Here is a 23,515-nt window from a genome sequence, read left to right as displayed (position 1 = left end):
GAGAGCCTCATGCGGGGCTCAATCCCAGGACCCTGGGACCATGACCTGAGTCGAAGGCAGAGGCTTTAACCCACTGAGCCACCCAGGTGCCCCTATTCTTCACATTAAACCAAGCTTTTACATTATGACTTCAAGAGCATATAGATTGAGCAAATATAGTCCTTCCATAAATATTTAGGAATAATTAATTGTTGAATTTGAATCCACTAGGAAGGACCTGGGCTCAGGCCCTCATATATATTCTCTCATCTCGACAGGAACTCCAGGAAGTAGGAATCCTTACTTCCACTTTACAGATGTAAAAACTATGGTTAAAAGAGCTTAATTGGGGAGGCGCCTGGGTGGCTCAGTGGGTTAAGCCGCTGCCTTCAGCTCAGGTCATGATCCCAGGTCCTGGGTTCGAGCCCCACATCAGGCTTTCTGCTCAGCGGGGAGCCTGCTTCCTCCTCTCTCTCTACCTGCCTCTCTGCTTACTTGTGATTTCTCTCTGTCAAATAAATAAATAAAATCTTTAAAAAAAAAAAAAGATTAAAAAAAAAAAAGAGCTTAATTGGCAGAGTAACACAGTTAGTTGATGGGATTTCAAAGCCAATGGAACTGACAACTACTATATTATACTGGTAGATAGATGAAGACAGTATTTTCTTTTTTTAAGATTTTATTTATTTATTTGACACAGAGAGAGAGATCCCAGGACCCCAAGATCATGACCTTAGCCGAAGGCAGAGGCTCAACCCACTGAGCCATTCAGGCGGCCCTGAAGACAGTATTTTCTGTCTTTAATTTGATAAAACACTTCCTTTTATCCTGCAGAATAAGCAACGTTATTTACACAGGAAGAGCTTAGACCTGATTCTAAAAGAAAAAGGAGAAAAGGAATATTGTTTGTGTTTTTGTTCTTTAATCATTAACAGTTTTATTGAGATAAATTACATATCACAAAGCTCACCCGTCTGAAGTGTTGCAGTCAATGGTTTTTAATATACTTACGATGTTTTCCAACATTCACCTAACGTATCTTCAGAATATTTTTAATCAACCCTGAAAAAAAACTTCTACCCATGAGAAGTCACCAACCCTAACTCCTCCAACCCTCCAGTTCCTAGCCCTAGACAACCAATAATCTACTTTTTGTCTCTACAGATTTCAAAACATTTCGTATAAATAGGGTCACATAATTCACGGTCTTTTGTGACTGACTTCTTTCATTTAGCATAATGGTTTCCAGTTTGTTTATGCTCTAGAGTGTTTTTCCACTTCATTCCTTTTTATTGCCAAGTGCTATTTCATTTTCTGGGTATATCACACTTTTATCCATTTGTCAAATGATGTACACTTGGGTTATTTCCACTTCTGTTATTACGAGTAATGCTACCATAAACGTTGACAAACAAGTTTTGTATGAGGACACGTGTTTTCATTTCTTTGGGTATGTACCTAGGAGAGGGATTTCAGGGTCGTGTGGTAGCTCTATATTTAACTTTTGAACTATTGCCAAACTGCTTTCCAGAGTGGCTGTACCATTGTTACATCCCCACCAATAAAACATGAGGATTCCGATTTCTCTACATTCTTGCCAACATTTCTCATTTCCAGTCTGTGTGATTATAGCCATCCTAGACTGTGAAGTGGTTGTTTTTAAACCTTTTTTAATTTTTAATAAAACAAACATGGTGCCAAGTAAGAAATCCTTACTATGTGACTGTAATAAAATCTTAAATATAAAGTAAAATTTCTCTAAAGTTTTAACTCATCAATGCACAATAACTAATACAAAGTGCTTTTAAGTCAGACTTTGAAAAACTAAATCTCAAAGCCAAACTAGCTAAGAATTTCTGTGTTCTTTGAAGTCAGAGCTCGGCCACTAAGAAATAGACATGGAGGGGAGAACAACAACAAAAAAGTTTGTTTTAATTTGGAAAATGTAATATTGGCAATTAAAATTTATTTTCAACTTTTATGCTCTGGGAAAGGCTTCTGCACAGGCTCTTTTTTTCCTTTTTCTTTTGTTTAATCCTTATGGTAATAACCCTTCATGGTAGGGATTATCCCGAGGAGACAGCAAGGCTTGGTGAGATGCAAGTAATTCGTTCAGTTCTAGAACTCTTCAGCAGCAGAGCCGGGATTCCAGCTGTGGTGGGTCTGACTTCGAAGCCCAGGTTTTTGCCTTCACTGTATTCGCCCTTAGTGAAGAAGCTCCCGTGTGTAAAAATATTTTCACTTTTAGGAAAATATTAAGCTTCTTTGGGCTTGAGCCTCCGTCCCACACCTGGGAAGATCCGCCCTAGTTGACATCTCAGTATCTTTTACTTGAAATCACTCTTAGTAAATTCTTTTCAAAATATATTTATTTCCATGTCAGTTCACCATGCGTGCTGTCGGTTAGCACGGGGTGACTTGGTTCTACGCTGTTCCAGCTGCTGCTGGAGGTTTCAGAGGACAATTGGTTTCCACAATAATGAATCCCGAAAGCCTTTTGTTCAAATGAGATCTTAGTCATAAACAGTGACTTTGGCAGAGAACGGAGCCAGTGGTTTATTGATAACTTGACCACCAGCCGGAGCAATGAATGCTTCTCGAGCACGACACCGCATTTAACCGTCCCTGTTCTAACTTGTTTGCATATATTATCTCAGTTAATCCTCCAGCCCACAGCTATTGTTCCCAATTTAAGAACTAGTTGACGGGGGCACCTGGGTGGCTCAGTCAGTTGGGCATCTGCCTTCAGCTCAGGTCATGATCCCAGGGTCCTAGGCTCCCTGCCTGGTGGGGAGCCTGCTTCTCCCTCTCCGTCTCCCTCTGCTTGTGCTCTCTCTTTCTATCAAAAATAAATAAATAAATAAATAAAATCAGGGGGAAATAAAAAAGAGCCCGTCTCCAAGTTAGGAATGGATTACTCAGTGGGTAACTGAGAACTTACTACAGGTGTTTCACGTAACTGGCAGTTGAGGGAGCCAAGCTGAGGCTTGTTCAGTTGCTAAGGGATATGAGGCTACCTCTTGTCCTCTCCCCACACCCTTAGAATGAGGCTCCTCTGCTGGGGCGTGTTGGGTACGTAGCCAGCAGTGTTTGCTACAAGGAGGGAACGAAGTGATCTGAAAATCGCCAGGTTCTAGGTGTCCCGTAACCGGTAGCTCCAGATTTAGTCACTAAGGCAATTGTCTCAGCGGGGTCCTTTGCCTCCTCCATCTGGAAATTCCCTTCAACACATCCCTAGAGAGGCGCCGTAGTTTCTTCTCCCTTTTCTTGCTCTTGTTTTGACTTTTATTCTGGGTTGCAATTCACTTCCACGATTCCAGGGGAAGTGGCTGTGCTCAGAAGCATTTGGGGTTAGCACACTTCTTCAGAAACCACGACCCTTTCAGGACGTTTCACACACAATTTATTTAATTGAAGCTTCAGAGATGTTCTCTGTTGAACAAAGAATAGCAAACACACAGTGCTTGCCATGAGCCAGGAACTGCTCCAAGAGCTTTACATATATTAATTTATTGAATCCACCAAGAGCCTTGTTACCTCCATTTACAGACGGAGAACTGAGGTGCGGAGCGATCGAGGGGCTTGCTAGAGATCACAGGGCAAGATTAAAATCCAGCCGCTCTGGCTTTTACCCACTATGTCACCTCTAATAAATTAAAAAATACAGATTTTATAGGTTTTGAAAACATATCATGCTGAAATAGAAGTTATTTTAGATATAGCTGAAAAACAACTCATTACCGTTTATCAACTGCCTAGGTACTTATTTAAATTTGCACTGATTGTTTTACCTTTGTATTTGTAATCAACATAAGCACGACTGATGTACTTGACATGTTGAGCCGAGTTGATTCGGTGTCCTTTTGGCAAATGAGCTTCTTACTGGGACTGTAACGCTGTTTATCGTACAATATTCCCTGGCAAGTTAGTGTTTCTTATGTCTCAGCTACTGTGCTGTGGTAGATACAGAAAGATTACACAAACTCTTTGCTATGTCCACTACTGAGAGTGGAGTCTATTACTTTCTGTTGGATCTGGGTTGGCCTCAGTGATTTGTTTGACTGACAGGAGGTGACATCCTGGACCTTCTGAGACTAGGTCGTAAGAAGCCTTGGAGCTTCTGCAGGTGCTCGGAACACTCATTCTTGGATCCCAGTTTCCATATTGAAAGGAAACACAAGCAGCCCTTGGAGAGGCCACATGGAGAGGATCCAAGCCTCCTGGTTGGTGGCCCTGGCTGAACTCCCAGCCCACAGGCAGCACAGACTTGTCAATCGTAGGTGAGCCCCAGGAGGATGTCCTGGAGCCCTGGTGGATGCCAAGAGCAGGGTAAACCAGTTCCCCTGAGCACTGCCTGTTACTGATTTGTGAGCAAATCGAGTAACTTGTGGCTGCTCTAAGCATAAAGTTTGTTACACAGCAAAAGGTGACCAGAATATGTGTGAAAGCTTTTATAAATATTATCTTAATTTATTCCTCCCAATCATCTTATGATTGTCCTTATTTTAAATCAAGGACGGAGGGTCAGTGACTTTGCAAGTAATCCAGGTCTGTTGGCTCCACTTGGAAGATGGGTATTTTTCTTTACTGATATTACTTCATTTTATGATTCATCTCATTCTCAAGATGACTGTTGAGTCAGATAAGACTGAGTAAGGTCCATTCTTAGTTTTGTCCTTACTAGTTGTGTTCTTGGGTAGATAGAAGTAATATGTAGTTTATATCACAGAGGACTATAAAGATCCAAAGATACATATAAAAGACTTGGCAAACAGTAGGCACTCAACAATGGGTAAATACATACTTTGAGAATTCTTCCCTATGATGAAAATGCAGCTGGTGGTAAAGGACTTAGAAATGGTCTTTGCAAACAAAATAGGGGAAGAGAGGAAAAAATAAAACAAGACTAAATCAGAGAGGGAGACAAACTGTAAGAGACTCAATCATAGGAAACAAACAGGGTTGCTGGAGGGGCTGGGGTGGGGGATGGGGTAACTGGGTGATGGACATTAAGGAGGGCACACGATGTAATGAGCACTGATATTATGTAAGACTGAACAATTACTGACCTCTACCTCTGAAACCAGTAATACATTGTATGTTAATTAATTCAATTTTAATTTAAAAATTAAAAAAATGGTCTTTGATAGTGTGAACAAGGGATATACTCATTTAGGTCAGGTATGTGTCAAAAATTTTTTAAATCCATAACATCACATAATGTTTAAACCATGTATGCATAGATGGTTTATAAGATGTAAATACATTATTTCATTGAAGTTGAAAACTTTGATTAGTCAGCTTTGTCTGTTACTTTCTTTTTATTTTTCTTATTTTAATTTGTTTTAGTTATTTCCTTTTTAAAGAGTCCTTCCAGTTCTAAAACTCTTGTGAATTTTACTTTGCTTCGTTCTACCTTGAATGTTGAGGACCTTAGAAAAAAATGTTATCAACCAACATCCAACCCATGCCAATATCCACAATCTGAAATTTGTATGCGATTTCTGAAGGAAGGTGTAGTTATTCTGAGAACCAGCCTTTCTCTCTACTGCCTGCTTCTATTACTTTTTCAACAGGGTGAGTAAAACGGGTCCTATGAAGTTGCCATCATCTTCTCCCTTGAAGGTCAGGAGCAAGGGTGTGAGGGAACAAGCAAACAGGTGGAAAGGGACAGCAGTAAGGTAAACTCGTGTGTACATCACTGGGTTTGTGGTAGGTACTCAACAAATGCCTAGTATACTGAATGTACAGTACTCTTTTTAACCTGTCTTGCCCATTTCTTTCCAGCTTAACAGTGGATGATGGTGGTAAACAGCAGTAGAGATTAAAACCTCAAGAGCTTCTAGAAAGATCTCCCTTCATCCTACGCTTATGTTCTTAGTCCTGGATGATAACATAAGGACTGGTGCCCAAGGCAGGGCTGGGGCCCATGGAACCCTAACGCAGCCTCTTTGGTTTCTAGTCTCGTCCAAACTAATTCCTGGAGCTCTGACAGACTGAGGCAAGATGAAGTACTCTGGAGAATATCTAAACAACATGGTAAATCTGAGTGAAATCTACTAAGATCTGTATCTTGTAAACAGAGAATGTACTTTTTAAAAGTGTTCCTGGAACATTTAAAAAAAAATGAGAAAGGACAATAAACTCCCCATTTTTCCCAAATAATGCACATTACATTTTCCGATCTTGATACCATAAAAATGAAAATAAATGCAAGAATCAGAAAACAAGATTACTACTCACACCAAAAATCCTATTATCTGAGGGGAAAAAAAGAGCAAAGAAAAGAAAAAAGGAAAAAAACCTTCCTCTGTAAAACAACTTTTAGATTAAAGAGGAAATAAATACTCAAACTTCACAACACCTAGGATATAAACCAACACCAATACATCCAAGTGATTCATCTTAAGCCGTGCTCAGAATTAAGTCTACACCTTAAATCTCATGTTAATAATTAGGAAGAAAGAAAGAATGAAGTTCTAACTCAAAGAGTTAGGGAAAAAAACAGCAAATGAACTAAGAAAAGCAAAAAGTAGGAAATTTATTAAAGTGAAAGTAAGTTAATTGGAAAACAGAAAAATTATAGAATATAGACATTCAGAACATACCACTCTGAGAGAAACAAACAAAGAGTGTTTTAAAAAGTCAAATGTAGGGGCACCTGGGTGGCTCAGTGGGTTAAAGCCTCTGCCTTCAGCTCCGGTCATGATCCCGGGGTCCTGGGATTGAGCCCCACATCGGGCTCTCTGCTAAAGCAGGGAGCCTGCTTCCTCCTCTCTCTCTCTCTCTGCCTGCCTCTCTGCCTACTTGTGATCTCTCTCTGTCAAATAAATAAAATCTTTAGGAAAAAAAAAAAGTCAAATGTAAGCTATCTTAATTAAGAAAATAAAGGAGCAAACATAATACACAAGGGAGAGCCATATGCACAAAAGAGAGATAACTGCTCAACTCTAGGCAATTAAATTTGAAAACCTGGGTGAAATGGATGACTTATGATCTCGGCTAAGATAGAAGAACTACACAGACCAATTACCAAAGATACCGACAAAGCTGTCAAAGAGCTACTTGCCAAACATCCATCAGACCCAGATAATTTCACTGAAATTTTAAATTTCACTGAATTTTAAGGAACATTCGTTCCAGTGCAATTTAACAGAGCAAAGGAAAAGAAAGAATGTTTGTAAATTCTCCAGCATAAAATTAATAACCAGACCTCGTAAAAACAGCACATGCACACAAACTATAGACTAATCTCACTGATGAATACAGTTTGCAAATATCTGAAATAAAATATAATCTAGCAATATATTAAAATAATACACATGGCCAAATAGTTTATTTCAGGAATGCAAGAATGGTTCAAAATTACAAAATATATTAATGAAATTCATATTAAAAGATCAAAGGAGAAAAATCATATGATCATCTCTGTAGTGATAAGGAGTGTGATAAAATTCAAGATGGGTTCATGTTTTTTTTTAAAAACATAGGGATCAATGGATACTCCTTAACATGGTTAACTCCTTAACTTAACACGGTTATATTTAACATGATTCTAGAAGTACTATATTTAACGTGATTCTTGAATTGCATTACAATGCAATTAAAATGTAAAGAGATATGCAAACTGGGAGATAATCGTGTAACTGGAAAACACAAAAGAATTAAATAGTATTACTAACTATAAGAAAATGGCAGAAAATTCATAGGCAGAAAATTCATAGGTAGAAAATTCATAAACAAAAATGACTTCCTTAATATTGGTATCAAAACAGATGAGATTCCAAAGATTAAACTCTTAAGAATGTATAAGAGCTCTATGAAGTAAGATGTGAAACATGTCTGAAGGAAACAATAAAAAAAGGCTTGAAAGAATGGGCACTATTTTTAGATAAGTACCATGATTAAGACAGAAGCTTTAACATGATGTTAAAATTTCCTAGGTTCATCTATAAAATTAAAACTGTTCCCCCCAATTATCAATGGATTTGTTTTGTGAAACTCAGCAGGTTGATTCTAAAGTTGAAACAGAAAAATAAGCAAGAATATTTGAAATATGTAAACATCAATTATTGGAACAGTGTAGGACTAATATATAAAAAAAGAAGGGTAGGGGCGCCTGGGTGGCTCAGTGGTTAAGCATCTGTCTTGTCTGCCTTTGGCTCAGGTCATGATCTCAGGGTCCTGGGATCAAGCCCTGCATCATCAGGCTCCCTGCTTGGCGGGAAGCCTGCTTCTCCCTCTCCCGCTCCCCCTGCTTGTGTTCCCTCTCTCGCTGTCTCTCTGTCAAATAAATGAATAAAATCTTAAAAAAAAAAAAAAAAAGGTAGATCAATTGAGAATAGGAGTCCAGAAATATATCCAAGCAATATGTAAATTATCATATGCTAAAAGGGTCATTTCAAATAGTAAGGAAAGAATGCATTGTTTAGTAAAGAGCTTCAGGATAAAAGTAACTGGGGAAAAAAATGGAGCCTTAAATTCAGGACAGATCATGATTTAAATGGGAAAAATCAAGTAACAGAAATACCCAACGTTAATATTTAAACTCAAGTAGATATATTTTTCCCCTAAAAAAAGGTGCAGAAAAAGTATGCTTAGTATGCTACAATTTGTATTACCATATATGGCATTTATACACATGGATACATTTATGTAGCTATACGGTATCTATCTCTGGTATACAGAATATGGGATGGTATCTCTTTGGAAAGGAACCAAAGGATGGGTGTCAAGGATAGGGGAGAGACTTACTTTTTATTGTTTGAACCAGGAAGATGTATTAGTTAATTAAAAATAGAAATTAAGACACATGCCAGAAATTAAAATCAAGAAACCTATATAATATAGTATATTAATTAGTAGGACCTAAACAAGATTAATTAGGTAATGTAAATTGGGCCAGGACAATATTCTATAGGGGTCTGAAATGCATCTGAGAATCATATAAAAAAAGAGACCTGATTGAGTTCTTGTATCTTTTAAGAAATATTAATTAAGAAACAGTGTTCTTTTTTTTTTTTTTAAAGATTTTATTTATTTATTTGAGAGAGAGAGAGAATGAGAGAGAGAGCATGAGAGGAGAGAGGTTAGTGGGAGAAGCAGACTCCCTGCTGAGCAGGGAGCCTGATGTGGGACTCGATCCTGGGACTCCAGGATCATGACCTGAGCCGAAGGCAGTTGCTTAACCAACTGAGCCACCCAGGCACCCCAGAAACAGTGTTCTCAAAGGCAAATTTATTCAGTTCCTTAGGAATTTTGACCCTCGAGTGCTGGTACAACCTGCTACTTTACTATGAAGTGGTTAAGGAAGACTATCTACCCTCCAAGTTTTCTTCTAGACACACTGCGTATCTTACAGCCTGCATCTGTATCTGTACCCAAATAGCGCAAGAAAAATAAAGAGCAACTCTGATTTAAAAAGTACCTCAAGGCAATACAAAAAAAAAATGATTTTAATTTCTGATACATATTAAAACATTTCAGTCAGTTCTTCCTGACAGCATAACACGACAGATACACAAGACCTCAAACATGCTTTAAAATGACATTCAGCAAAGTATTGAAAATTTAATAAATAGCAATAATCACACACAAATACATTTTCCATACTCAATCATTAAGCTACTAAAACAGACAGCTAAAGAATAAATAAACAAGAATTGACAATAAAAAAATATGCGGGGTTTGCAATTCATTCTACTTAAAAGAAGGGGGGTCGATCTGAATGATTTCTTAGTTTGCTTTTCGACATGTAGCATGATCCCCCCATGAATAAAATATATTGAAAATCACTCTTACAATAATGTAGTCTTTAAATACAACAAATAAATATGAAACCAGCAAAACAATTTCAAGTTGTAATAAAATGCCCCCCCCCAAAGCTATGGAAATATATAGTCATTGTGATAGCAAATGACAGTATTTAAAGTGATAGTGCTTGGGCACTAAACTCATCTGTGACCTTGATATGATTTTAGTGCAAATCCCTAGGGTCCAATACAAGCATAACCCTGTACCAGGGAAGGACATTACCAGCTGGAATTTCTCTTGTACAATTTTTGTACATATTTTATAAAGTTCAAGATTTAATGCATAGTAGAATATCTTCATCTGTTTAATTCTGTCCCTAAATAGAGATGAAAAAAGAAATGACTTGGGATTTTACCATTTGGCTTGTACCATATTCGAGTATTAAAGTCAACATTAGAAAATCTATAAAAGTTTTGTTTTTGCCATTAATTTGTCTAGCTCTATCTAAATTTCACATCACTGAATGTTAAATGTAAGAGAAAAATTTTTAGACGAGGTTTTTCCCTTTGACAAGCTCCTATTATGATGAAATCCAATAATATTTAGACCAATGTTACACAAATAAAAACATAGGTGAATATAAGGGGCCTTTTTTTGTACATTAACAGCCTTAACATCTGGTATATTAAGTTGCAAGATGTATTGGCAAAAAGCATAAAGAGTTCAATGAAAAGAAGGTATTATTTTGTACAAACAAATGTTTCAACATAGGAGAGAGAAACTGACAGTCGAATGAGTTTCAGCAGCCATACTTCTACTGTGGACTACAGTACCAGGATAAAAACAATTAGGAACAAATGGAAGAACATTGCTGAACAATATGAATACATAATGCAATTTTAGCTGCTAAAATAGTAAACTCTAAAGTTCATAGAGTTACAAGTTGTTTAATTTAACCATGCAGGCTAACATATGGTAATAAGAAATCACCCTGCATCTTTTTTGTTTTTAAATTAAAACTAGTTTAATTGTAAAGTTACAAAACAACGAATGGATATTGCTCCCCCTTGTACTACAATCCCCCTGGCTGCGATTCGTACCTAACAAAGTAACAAAGCCTCATCATCACTCGTCTCCTGTTTCAGTGTTGCTTCCAAGCAAGTGTCTGGGATCTGGGCAGTGTGGACAATGCCACAGCGCTCACAGGGGCCATCTCGATTACTTAGCCTTCCTCCAGGGTTTGTTGCGCTGTACGGCTGTCTAAACCCTTGTCCTTGCTCTGAGGCAAGATCGAGAAGAGGTCTGGAGCAGTCGTTCACATCCAAGTCTGAAGCTCCGTCAGAAACTGGAATCAGCATTTCGACATCATCATCTTCTTCTCTGCCATGTGCCCCATTGTCAAGCTGTCTCAAAGGACTCTGGTTCTGATTTACGGAGCTGGATCGCCCTAACGTAAAACGTACCCAGCGCAGCCCCTGAGTCATACGACTGAGTGCACTTGTGAGCTGGTGACGGGCCGGACTCACACCCGGGGGCTCCACACTTGTCACATCCCTTCCGTTCTCTGTGTGACCACCTCGGGTACTCTGAGTCGAGGAGCTTCCACTTGCTCCCACTGTTGCTTCGACTGCTGTTGTGGGAGGGACTTTTTGGGGCAAAGGAGCTGCAACCCCACCAGATGCTCCTGCCATATCTCTTCTCTCATTTTCTGTGTCTGTGTCGTCAGACTCCACGGAAAACAGACTTCTGTGAGTGTGATTTCTTTCAGGTTCTCTGCTGGTACTCTGACTAGGGACGACCTCATCTCCATCTGCTGAGACCAAAGCCAATGACCCTGAATGACGTGATCTTGCAAAATTAAAAATACGATTCCAAATGTTGCTGGATCTGCCTGCCATTGGAAGCCTGATTGAAGTAAATCCAAGCTGAGATCGTACTGCTAGCCTCAAGTTTTCCAAAACAGAAGCCTACAAAAAATAAGAAAAGATCTTAAGATAGCTAACAATGAAGTGTGAAAATAAAAAACACCCTTTGAGTAAGAATGTGTTATGGTTAAAAATGCTATTATTGATTGCTAGGGTCTATGAAGGATGAATCAAATTCTCTCATCTATACAAGTTCACCTTACTACAGAATCTAATCTATAACTTATCACTGTTGACTTGGTTTAGATTTTCCTGACACTCCGCTTTATATATGCAACTTTAAAGTGATGTTTAATATCAATTACAACTGTTTTATTTTAAAACTGTACATTGTAATCCAATTCTAAAAGTGTACCAAAGTTGAAAAACAAAATTATTTGATACTCTAGCTAGGAAGGTAAACTAGGCCCTTTATCTGTTCTATGCCTTTTTAATTTTTTTTTTTTTTAAAGATTTTATTTATTTATTTGACAGAGAGAAAGCAGGAGTGCATAAGGAGGGGAGAGAGAGAAGCAGGCTCTCGGCTGAGCAGGGAGCCCGATGCAGCCAGATCCCAGGACCCTGCGATCTTGACCTGAGCGGAAGGCAGTTGCTTAACCAACTGAGCCACCCAGGCGTCCCCCGACTTTTTTTTTTTTTAAACACAGAACAAGTTAGATTTGATTTACAAGACTGAAACTGTCTAAAATAAGTGAAAGTGACATTTCACAGTTGGTTCTCAAGGATCTGTTGAATGAATGGACACTGAAGATTGATTTTTACTGTCATAAATAAGAGAATTAATTTATAATACAGCACAGGAAACAAGCTAAAAAACACAATTTGCTTATAGCACTACACAATGGTATTTGAGACATTTGGACTCTTTTCAGTCTTTAAAGATTAAGTTTTATTTTCTACAGCTTAGCATTATGCATAAATTATCATATCTTTATTCTTTGAAAATTTGCTTTTTCCTAGATGAATACATTTATGGATTATTTTTAAGACATGCAACATTTATTTAAAACAGTTTTTAAGCTCCATCTAGTGGTTATAAGAAGGAGTATTCAAACTTGGAACAGACAGTTTTCATTTGTGGCATTTGGCATTTAACACACAGTATTTCCAGGAAAGAATGGTGAGTCAATATACTCCCATTTCAATGGTGATATAATTTCCCTCTGCCAAAATGAATAGCTTTTGTCTTTACCTTCACAGAAGAAAAGAGGGGAAGGAAAGATGTGACAGCATGTGCTCTTCACCTCTTCAAGATGGTTATTAAATTTACTTGTAAAACATAAACTCAGGAATATAATTCAGAGAAAGCAAAGAAACTACTTTCATAGGAATATTTAATAATCTAGCCTTAGTAAACCACAGATTGTCAGTAAGAAGTTTGAATATCAGCATACATAGATTTGCTATACAAATCGAGATTTTCCACAAATTAAGAAGTACCTAATTATAAATTAAAAAAAAATGGTTCACATCCCTAAGGAACTTCTTCATACATGTGGTCCTCACCATTCAGCATTCAAGTTCTGAGGCTTTTGTGTGAGCGCTGTGTTACACCCAGTAATGAAAAGAAGGCTCTGCAGACAAGCTTGCCTTTTATGCAACTATGTCCCATCAAGATCAACAATGCTGACTTTCACATTACAGTCTGTCACAGCGAGGTGAAGTTCTCTACTTAGTTACAAGTCTGCTTAATTAAAATTAATTTAACATTAGATTCTATAAGGGGATATCATGAATGTTTTAAGAATAATTCTATATCCTTCTTCAGTTTATGATGCAGAAGAAAGCATTCTTTAGAAAGCATTTCTAGGGGTGCCTGGGTGGCTCAGTCGTTAAGCGTCTGCCTTCCGCTCAGGTCATGATCCCAGAGTCCTGGGATCAAGCTCTGCATCAAGCTCTGCACCAAGCCCCGCACTGGGTTCCCTGATCGCTTCCTCCCTCTTACTCCTCCTGCTTGTGTTCCCCTCTCCCGGTCTCTCTCTCTGTCAAATAAATGAATAAAATCTTAAAAAAGAAAAAGAAAAACAAAGCATTTCTATTTTTGAATGGGATAGTAATTGAGAATATTTTTCTTTTTAAAAACTCTGTTACCAAAAGTTTTGAACTTGAAAGTTTAATCTCATAAACTGAATAAAATCTAGCTTACTATTCACAAATGTACTTTATTTTAAAACTTTGTTGAAGGAGAATTCCCTCATAAGGGTAAATTATAAACCTAAAGAATGGTGTAGTATGTAGTAAAGAATTAAACCTTACCCCAGATGAGGTCTGACTTTTGCCCTCTACTTCTGGGACAGGATCTCTCAGCCCTTACAATGTCATCTCTAACAGGGTGTCTTTGCCAAGGGTCCTGGGCCAGCCAGATACAAAGAATGCTGTGTCTGAGGGGGAGGTTCAAAGCCACACCAGCAATGTGAGGCAGGGTTGGTGCGCTGGGTCAGCAGATCAGCCACCTGTGCAGTTAATCGTACCTATGTGACGGAGCCCCAGCAAAAACTCTGGAGGCCCAGTCTTGGGTGAGCTTCCCTTGTGGCAATATTCTGTGCACACCGTCATACCCCTGCATTGAGAGAGTAACACTGTCTTGACTTTATGGGGAGAGAAGAACTGGAATATCCGTGTTTGGTACCCTCCTGAACCCTGTTCCTTTGGCTGATTTAATCTAGGTCCTTCCCTGTAATAAACCATAACCGTGAGTATAACAGCTTTTAGTGTGTTTTAAGTCCATGCAGTTAATTGTCAAATCTGAAAATCATTTTGGGAACCCCTGAACTTGTAATTTCTACAAAGATGAGACCTGCCTTGTGTAGACTGTGCTTCCTCTAACTCCACAACTGGCTAAATGCTTGAAGGTTGGGGGGTGGGGTACAGTGGGAGACGGAGGGAGAAAATCACCAGCAGACTCCCCTCTGAGCAAGGAGCCGGAAGTGGAGATTGATTCCATGACCCTGAGATCATGACCTGAGCTGAAATTAAGAGTCAGACACTTGACCAACTGAGCCACCCAGGTACCCCATTCTTATGCCTTTATGAGCCCTGGTATAACTGAAACATTGCAAAAGAAGGGAAAGACAGGAAAGAAAGGAAGAAACAATTTTACTGACTGATTGATTATAGGCTCCAAGCTCTGTATGGAGCACATTCTGGGGCTCAAACTTAAGACTCTGAGTTCAAGACCTGAACTGAGATCAAGACTCGGACACTTAACTGGACTGGGCCACCCACCCAGTCATTCCTGAAAAAGAAATTTTTTACAAAGTGCTAATAGAAATTTAAAAAATTTAGAAACATTAATAAAGAATGAGTTACTATTTAAAGAAAAGGAAATGAATTCTTAAACTCTATAAGATCTAGCTGTGAAGTTTTCCCTCAAGTCAGGTGGAAATGTTACTTAATTGCAATTACTTGTACTTATTAACTGGTTAATCTAGCATGCTACTAATATATTACTAGCATACTAATTTTAATATTCATTCTTAATCTTCTAGATGTTTAGTTCAAGAAAATAACTTACCAAACTTTACTTCTGAATTTTAATGCACCAAATCATCCTAAACAGTAAAATGCTTAAGAATTGCATAACTAAATCAGAAGAATAAAAAATAGATTTTGTAGCATTTGTTAAAATACAATGAAACAAATAAAATTTCAAGTTCTCCATATATTTAATCCTTGATTTGACTGCAAATATTAAGACAAAGCTCCTTTATTATATACACAAATATAGAATTCATTTTATGAAACAGAAATCATAAATTGCAACATACTTGATTAGGTGAACAAACAGGAAAATCTTCAACTGGTGGAATTAAACCCTGAGCGATCAGTTGTCCATAGGAGGGAGGAGCTTCTCTTCTTAGCAATTCTGCTTCCACTCTTGACAACTGTGTTTCAAATGACCTTTGAGAGAAAACAGGGGGATAAAAAGGGTTAAAAAAAGGGCAAGTTAAACTAATAATTTTTTAATAAACGATGAAGCTAATCTGAACCTTAGTATTTTGGCCATTTTTTAAGCTTAGTCCATCAACGTTTATTGACTATCTATGCAGTTTCTACACTGAAAATACAAAGATAAAGAAGACAGTCTATCCTGATGGGGCTTTATACCAGGAGCCTGGATCACTAAGTTTTAATGAATTAGGAATCCCCACAAAAGGTAAAGGTATTTAGATCTTTAAACCCCTAAGAACATAAAGGGGCTTTGGATTTTGGTGAAAGTAATTATCAAGTTCAATACATTTAGTTTACAGATGAGGAAAGAGTGAAAGGAGTCACTAATAACACTTTCTGGCACAGCTTGTTCTTAAACTCAAGACCTCAGACTCTTCTCTGAACTCTTATGCTGCAATGTAGTAAGAATTCTTCTGGCCATTTATACTTGTCCAAAGAAAAGAGTCAGCATGATTACTTTGATTCTGTGCATCTATTAGCTTAGCTGCCTGGGACACGAAGTTCTTGTCCCATCTATTATTTGTAACTCTCCTGGAATGTAGGGTCACTGTCTCCATAATAGCCTCCTAAGGGACCTCTCTCCGCCATCAGCTTCTCCCAGGTCCAGTCTATCCTGCACTACACGGAAGAAAATCTTCCCTGAAGGTCACGCTTTAATACTTGACCATTTCTTACTTAACTGAGAACTCTGACACATGGCTCTTATGGCCCCCCCCGCAACATGACACTGGCCCCGTGTTCCAAGTTTTACCTTTTAGCTCTTCATATGTATCTTTGGCTCCAGACACACTGAACTATGTGCAACTTTCTCAAGCAATGTTGGGGATTCTGACTTCTACACATTTTCCCAGGCTAATTTTTTCAACCACAATACCTTCTCCCTATCTACGTTCTACTTACAGATTTCAAATGGCACTTCTTCAATAAAAGCCTTTCCATATCCTCTCATCAAATTGAGTAACTTTCGCCTTTTTTACCACTTTGTTTTATAGCTCTTACAGCATTTATGTTTTTGTCATCTTATTCCACCCGCCAGTGACTTCCTGCTAACTGTAAAGTGCCTGTGAGATTATGCCTTGTCCATTTTTCTACTCATCTGTATAGTGCTTTGAACATAATAGGTTCTCAAATATTTGCAATTGCTGATTTCATATGTATAAAAACACAGGGTAAAACCTTCAAACTGAGAACTGCAGCTTGCAAAGTTTCTATAAAACAGATTAATCTGAAAATAGAAACTGGTAAATACAGATTGGCTTTTCTCCCCTCGTAACTCTAAGAATTTACTAGTTTTTTAAATGTGTTTAGCCTCTTGAGTCTTAATCTTTTTACAGTCATTTCATAAATCATGAAAGATAATTATTTTCAAAAATAGTATAAAACCAAAGTGTATTGCTGATCACGCTAAAGTTCTGTTGCAAACACTGGGACCATGTTTACTGTAGCAGGCACAACTACTACAGTTTCGTCTCGATACTGACCTTCGTTCAAACATTCTCAGAGAATAGAGCTTACAGGTACATCCCAATGCAATGACCAGCAACAGGCCACAGATAAGGCTCCCTATGACGGCTGCAGTTATGACTCTGGTAGGCACAATTACCGGGCAATTCTCCTCATCGCTGCCATCACCGCAGTCATCCTGGGAATCACACACCCAGCTTTCAAACACACAACGATTGTTTTTACAGTGAAAATTTCCTGGCTGACAAAAAAAGCAGTTTTTTTCATCTGAGCCATTTGGGCAATGATTCTGGTAGTTGCAGCGATCAGAACGAGGATAACAGACACCGTTTCGGGAACATGGGAATTCTTCCTTTTGGCACATGGTGCAATTTATTTCATCCCTTCCGTTTGGGCAATGCCAATACCCATCACAGCGCTGCTGTTCTGTGTAACACCCCCAGTTACCCCCACAGGGTATTTCCCAAGGCAAACAGAAGCCATCTACTTGGTAAGTGGCATTAAATCCCCTTGCGGCATTCACTTTGTCGGCACAAAAATGGACCCTGATCTGTCCGGAAGAAGAAACAACCGTAAGAGGTGCATGAGAATCAAAAGCCGTTAAGACACGCAAAAGCTTGTGTGGATTCTCCTCTAATCCATCGTATATTTTGACATAATCGCCATACCCAGTCCCATCGAGTTTAAAGTCGGTGAAGCGTAAAATGACTTTACGATGATCACCGGTGTCTATTAACCAGGTGCAGTTGCTTCCAGGAGGGTAGAAATCTGGATAATTGGGAGAATTGAAAGTACCGTAGAAATATTTTAGCCACTGCCCACAGGTTGGCATGTCACAGTCGATCTCATCTCCGAGGTCCAGGCAGTCAATGTTGCCGTCGCATTTTAAAGATTCGGGGAGGCAAGTGTAAACCTTGGTGAACCGAGACAGACACTGGAACTGGTTGTAGGCACAGGGCTGAAAGGAAGCGGCCGTCGGGGGGTCGGCCTCCCGCGCGCAGACCTCCTCGTCAGACCGGTCTCCGCACTCGTCCATGCTGTTGCATTTCCAGGCTTCGGGGATACACTTGCCGTTGCCACAGCGGAACTGATCGCAAGCACAGCTGGGCTCTTCGGATTTCCCTGGGAGGGCATGGGGAGGACGGAGATGGAGAGGGAAAGGGGGAAAAACCACTCTTTAAAAGATACGAACAGCAAGTGGTATTTTTATAATAAACATCAAATCCCAATGATAGGGGCTTAAAAAAAATCTTATTTTAAAAAATAGGTTCTAATGGCAAATTAATATCGGCTCAACAAATTAATATTGGCTTAACAATTCAATTTATTAAACACCTATTGTTTGTTCCATGAAGACCTCTGTATTTTGACCTCAAGTGAAGAGAACACAAACCAGGGGTTGCTGGAGGGGAGGTGGGTAGAGGGATGGCTTAAATGGGTGGTGGGTATTAAGGAGGGTACTTGCTGTGACAAGAGCACCCCGTGTTGTATGTAAGTGATGAATCACTAAATTCTCCTCCTGAAATCAACTTTATGCTGTGTTAACATGTTAAACTGGAATTGAAATAAAAACTTGGGAAAAAAAAAGGGGAGGAGAACAATTTTGCTTTTACAGACAGCTATTTTACTGTAGAACATTTAGTAATCTAAGATACATGAGCCAATAGACTATACTGCCTAAAACTTTAAAGTAATTTATTATGTGCCTTGTTAGCGCAGTAGGTAGCGCATCAGTCTCATAAAGTAATTTATTGTATAAACATCATTAGAATGACAAACATATTGGAATAGAGAAAAATTCACCCACAATAATCACCTTTCCAAATCAATTTTTTTCATATTTTTCATATTCTTTTCTAGTTCTTATTTATATGTACACAATATTTTGCTATGTATCATACAGCATACACTAGTTTTTAATCCTATTATTTAGACCCAAATTTCTGCTAAGATTATCCTAAGATTAACTTTATATACGGTTGGTAATGTTTCATGTATCATAACACAACACTTCCATTTTATAATTCTCTTGTTCTACGTAAATGCTGCATGAATCCCAGCTAAAGGTACAAATTTATCATCAAAATAGTAAGGGGAAAGAGAAAAAAACTTGAAATGCTTATAAAATTCTAATTATTGTAGTGTACCATCCTAAACATACACCAATAACGAGGTAGGGGAAGAAAATCAAACATTATGTACTTATGGTCCCCAAAACTAACAATGTTTAAGATAATACTTACTTCTCCGTTAACAATTTACTTATTGGTAAAGAGGTGACAAAAAATGTGCTTCGGAAGCTATGTATTACAAAGAGTGGGTTTCTCTTTTGAAAAAAGAGAAAAAGCTGCGTATTTGCTGAAAGGCAATTACAAATTTTAGAAGATGTAAAATGAATTTCAGCAAAAAGTAGATATAATTCCAATACTCTGAGTTATACACATATGTATGATCTGGTCACACTTTTTGAAAGAAAAGATTCAGAGATTCAGAGTAGTATAGGAAGACTTCTGATACTACAAGTCACAGAAGTGAGATGAAATGTCTTTCCTGTGAAGCTATAAAGACAATGGTCAGACACAAAAATACATTCTGAAGTAATTTTCAGAGTATCAGTAAACACTTGAGGGAAAAAAGTTACTTTTAAAATAAGTGCATTTAAATATTTAAAAAGAAAGTTGACCTCAGATTATAAAATTGATCATTTTATTAGAATATACAAAACACCTTTCTGAGACTGTGCTCTAGGGCATCTGAACCTTCTTCAATGTTAATAGCCTTGAGGCTTAGTCACAATTAAATGGATATTGTTTTAGAAGACTTGCCTCAAAGTGACTCAGTACTTAATAATACGATTTCTGTTCATTATCTTTCTTCGTTTTTAAAAACACACCTGAAAAATATGCCAGTCTGAAACCCTTTCTAGAGATACTGTCATCGGAATGGAACCTGATCCAGACGTGGTCTTGGGAAGAAATATATGGTGGTGGAACTGTGGAACCACAAGCTCTGTAACTTTCAATGTTCTTGTAGGTTTCTATCGTCAACCAGTCCAAACTGCATCTTCTGGACCCCTGAATATCAAAATCCTGAAAACTAGAAATAAAAAGTCAGAAAAGGCCATTAATAAGGGCAATTTTGGAAAAAATTTCATAATAATACAATATTACTGAGGACTTTACTATAAGCCTCCATATTCATTGATTCTCCTGGGTTTTGCAGGTGTACACCCATATCATCAGCAAACAATAACACTGTTTCTATGTTCCTCGTGTTTATATCTCTTTACCAGATTCTCAAATAATACTTCTTCATAAGTAATACCCGATTCCAAAATAATGCTAAAAAACCCCTCAGGTAAAATAGTTGGCACCTTGTTTCTTTTTCTTCTGTTTGGGTTTAGGAAGGATCACTTCTAATTCAGAATATCCTAATTGTGCTGTATTTGAACCAGAAATGCCACTCCATAATCTGATAAACTGAAGTATACACAGAAAGTCAGCTTCTTCTTAGATTAGACTGGTTCATTTGCTTGCTTAGTGAAAAGTTTACAGCTTACATTTTCAGGAGAGCAAATAGCACAAATCCGAGGAAAGTTAAAAAAAGTAAAAACAAACAAACAATCTTTATCAGAGAAAAAAATCTCCAAGTTTGTGAATATATTTTTTTTTTCAAAAGTTACGTAAAAGTCAAAGATTGACTTGTTCACAAAATACGGGCATGCAAAAGAAGTCAAAAGCACATACAAATTTAGCTACTGATATGAAAAAACAGAAACTAAAATACTATTCTCCAATAACATGTCTTCACCAAGAAAGGAATATGTGAATTTATTTCCTTGTCTCTCTCTTAAACTGTGATAATGAAATTAATTTTCCAAGGATTTTTACATCAGGATATTTCCTCTTTAAATAGTCTTGAGTAACTATAACAAAGACTGACAGATAATACGATTGTTTCTAGTTTTTATTATGAACAGCGCTTTAAAGAATCCTTATACAGGTATCTCTACATGAGCAAATAATTCTCTCGGACAAATTTTTCTAGAAGTAGAATTGCTAGGTCAAAGACAAAATTCCACTTTAAATCTGACAGACACCGACAGAAATATTTATACCAACTAATTTCCATTGAGTTTTATGAAAGAACCTTATATTCCATGATTCTGGAAAACTTTAAAAAACTTTGCCAATTATTTTGCATTTCCTTATTTACTGAGATTGAAGCACCTTTTCCTATGTTTACTATTTCTTTTCCTATGAATTGCTTTGTTATATCATCTTTCATCCATCAGAAATTTTTCTTATTTACTTAAAACTTCTCTATGTGGTATAAACATGTACCTATTAGGGGGCATGTCTATAATGCAAGATATATGTACAGATATCTACCCTACATTCTCTCCAGTAGGTGGTGATGTCATCCTTTTAACCTCAGCCATTAGTTGGTGTGAACAGATACCTCTCACTGTGGTTTAAAGTGCACTTCCCTGAAGACTAATGTTAACATCTTTTCATGTGCTTACTGGCCATTCTTACATCTATGAAGTGTCTGTTCAAGTATTTAGCCCATTTAAAAAAACTGGGTTGTTTTCTCAAGTTATAAAAATGAATTTTATATTCTGGACTCAAGTTTTTTGTTAGATATGTATATTGCTATTATTTTCTTCTGGTTTCTATGGACGGCCTTTTCATTTTCTTAACTGTATCTTCTAATGAACAGAGGTTTTTAATTTTAATTTTGATGAAGCCTATTTTTCCCTTTATGTTTAGTATTTTTAGTGTCCTCTCTAAAATACCTTTGCCTGAGCCAAGATATTCAACCATGTTTTCTTCCAGTATTTTAGAGTTTTAGCTTTTACATTCATATCTAGGATTTATCTTGAATTCATTTTTGTGTGTTCTCAGGGATGGGTCAAGATTTCTACACTTACTTCGTTTTATCATGCAGGGAACATCTTGGTCTGGTCACCGCGCACTTGTGGAGGTTTGGGTCAGGTTTGCCCTTAAGTCTTAGGTGAATTCTTAATTTTAGGACGTTGTCTTTCCTGATAATGTATGACATTTCCATGGTTTCAATAAAATCCCAAGGTATTTACCAAGGTCCTGAAACTCAGCAGGCTCCAGACTCCAAACTCTGCCTCAGCAGCAGTGCACAGCTGCTGAAATCTTGGAGCAGCTTTTTCTACCAGGTTCCTTAGTGTTTCTTAAGCATGCACAGCTCAGAAAAGAGCAAAAAATCTGAGGAGAATTTATGTGCAGATATAAGGGCTTCCTACACTGGGGTTCTCTCCTTTCCAAGATTTGCCTTTTCAATTTCCAGCTACTCTGATAGCCTCAACTCCACCCTGTGATACCTACCACCACCTCAAGCACACAAGACTGAGTTCTAGTTACTCCATTTTGCCTGGGGAGCTAACAGGAAGCAAACGTAGCTCACCAGCGTGGATCCCTTCTTTCAAGGGCTTAATTCCCTCTAGTTTCTGTCAGCTTCTGATTATTTTCCAGGACTTATGAGTAGTTTTTAAAAAACTTTTATACGAAGTTGATAATGGTTTATGAGTGGGCTAGTCAGTTTTAAGCTAAGGAATCCCTTAATTCACTTTTATCGACTAAAATGTTTAAGATTGAGGAAAGCAGGATCCTTGCCCAGAACAAAAGAAAGGATCAATGAATACCTATTCACGTATACACACTTGGATTTGGTTTGCTAATATTTCCTTTAGGATTGTTAAAATACATTTAAAAGTAAAATTAATTTTCAGGTTTTCTTTTTCTTAATACTTCATAGTAGTTTATATAACAAAGACAATGATCACATACCTGTGCCCTGTGCCTGTTTAAAGTATAGCTCTAAGGTAGAAATTTTCAATTTCTTTGTTTTTTGCCTTAATCAGCTTTCCCTAACCTTTTGAGTCACTTTTGAGAATTTAAATTTCTGTAGAAATCATTTTATCTTGATAGTAAAATTCGTTACAAAGCTGCAAATAGCATTTTCTTATATTAAAATCTTTTTTTCCCCATATCTGTGGGCTTTATATTTGCTTGGATTTTCTATGGAGATAAGCACAGTAGTGGCAAACAAGAAGAGTTTCATCTCTTCCTTCCTATTTTTCATATTGTTCCTTTCTATTTATTGTCCTGTTGCATAGAGACTCGGTGTTCTAGTATAAGCAGTGAAAGCAAGCATCCTCCTCCTGGCCCTTGGCACTAAAATTAACTTCAATATTAAATTTGATTAAAAACTGTTTTAACAAATACAATTTATCAGGTTAAAGAATTCCTTATCTATTCATTTAGTAACAACCACCTGGAAAACTACTTGGGTTTAGCTTCTTTTTCTGAATGCTGATTCAATTTCTTTAGTGAAATCAATTCTTAAATCATTTTTGGTAATTTACATTTTCTAGAAAATGGTCCAATTCATCTAATTATATGACAGTT

General features: G+C 37.5%; 1 protein-coding gene across 2 annotated transcripts in view; it reads right to left on the bottom strand.

The window, feature by feature from the left end:
- Positions 1-9,403: 9,403 nt before the first annotated feature.
- LRP12 (LDL receptor related protein 12) overlaps positions 9,404-23,515 on the bottom strand; it is a 74,206-nt gene continuing 60,094 nt past the window's right edge. For both annotated transcript variants that reach the window (XM_047725963.1, XM_047725964.1), the window contains 4 exons: positions 19,966-20,168; positions 17,090-18,194; positions 15,425-15,557; positions 9,404-11,699 (listed from right to left, as the gene is read on the bottom strand). In XM_047725963.1, the coding sequence (XP_047581919.1) occupies positions 10,833-11,699; positions 15,425-15,557; positions 17,090-18,194; positions 19,966-20,168 (2,308 nt within the window). In that variant the 3' untranslated portion in view covers positions 9,404-10,832. The remainder of the gene's footprint in view (positions 11,700-15,424; positions 15,558-17,089; positions 18,195-19,965; positions 20,169-23,515) is intronic.

Source organism: Lutra lutra, chromosome 4, assembly GCF_902655055.1.
Source record: "Lutra lutra chromosome 4, mLutLut1.2, whole genome shotgun sequence".
Lineage (NCBI taxonomy): Eukaryota > Metazoa > Chordata > Mammalia > Carnivora > Mustelidae > Lutra > Lutra lutra.
Note: the sequence above shows the minus strand (reverse complement) of the source record. Positions and strands in the feature narration are given on the sequence as shown.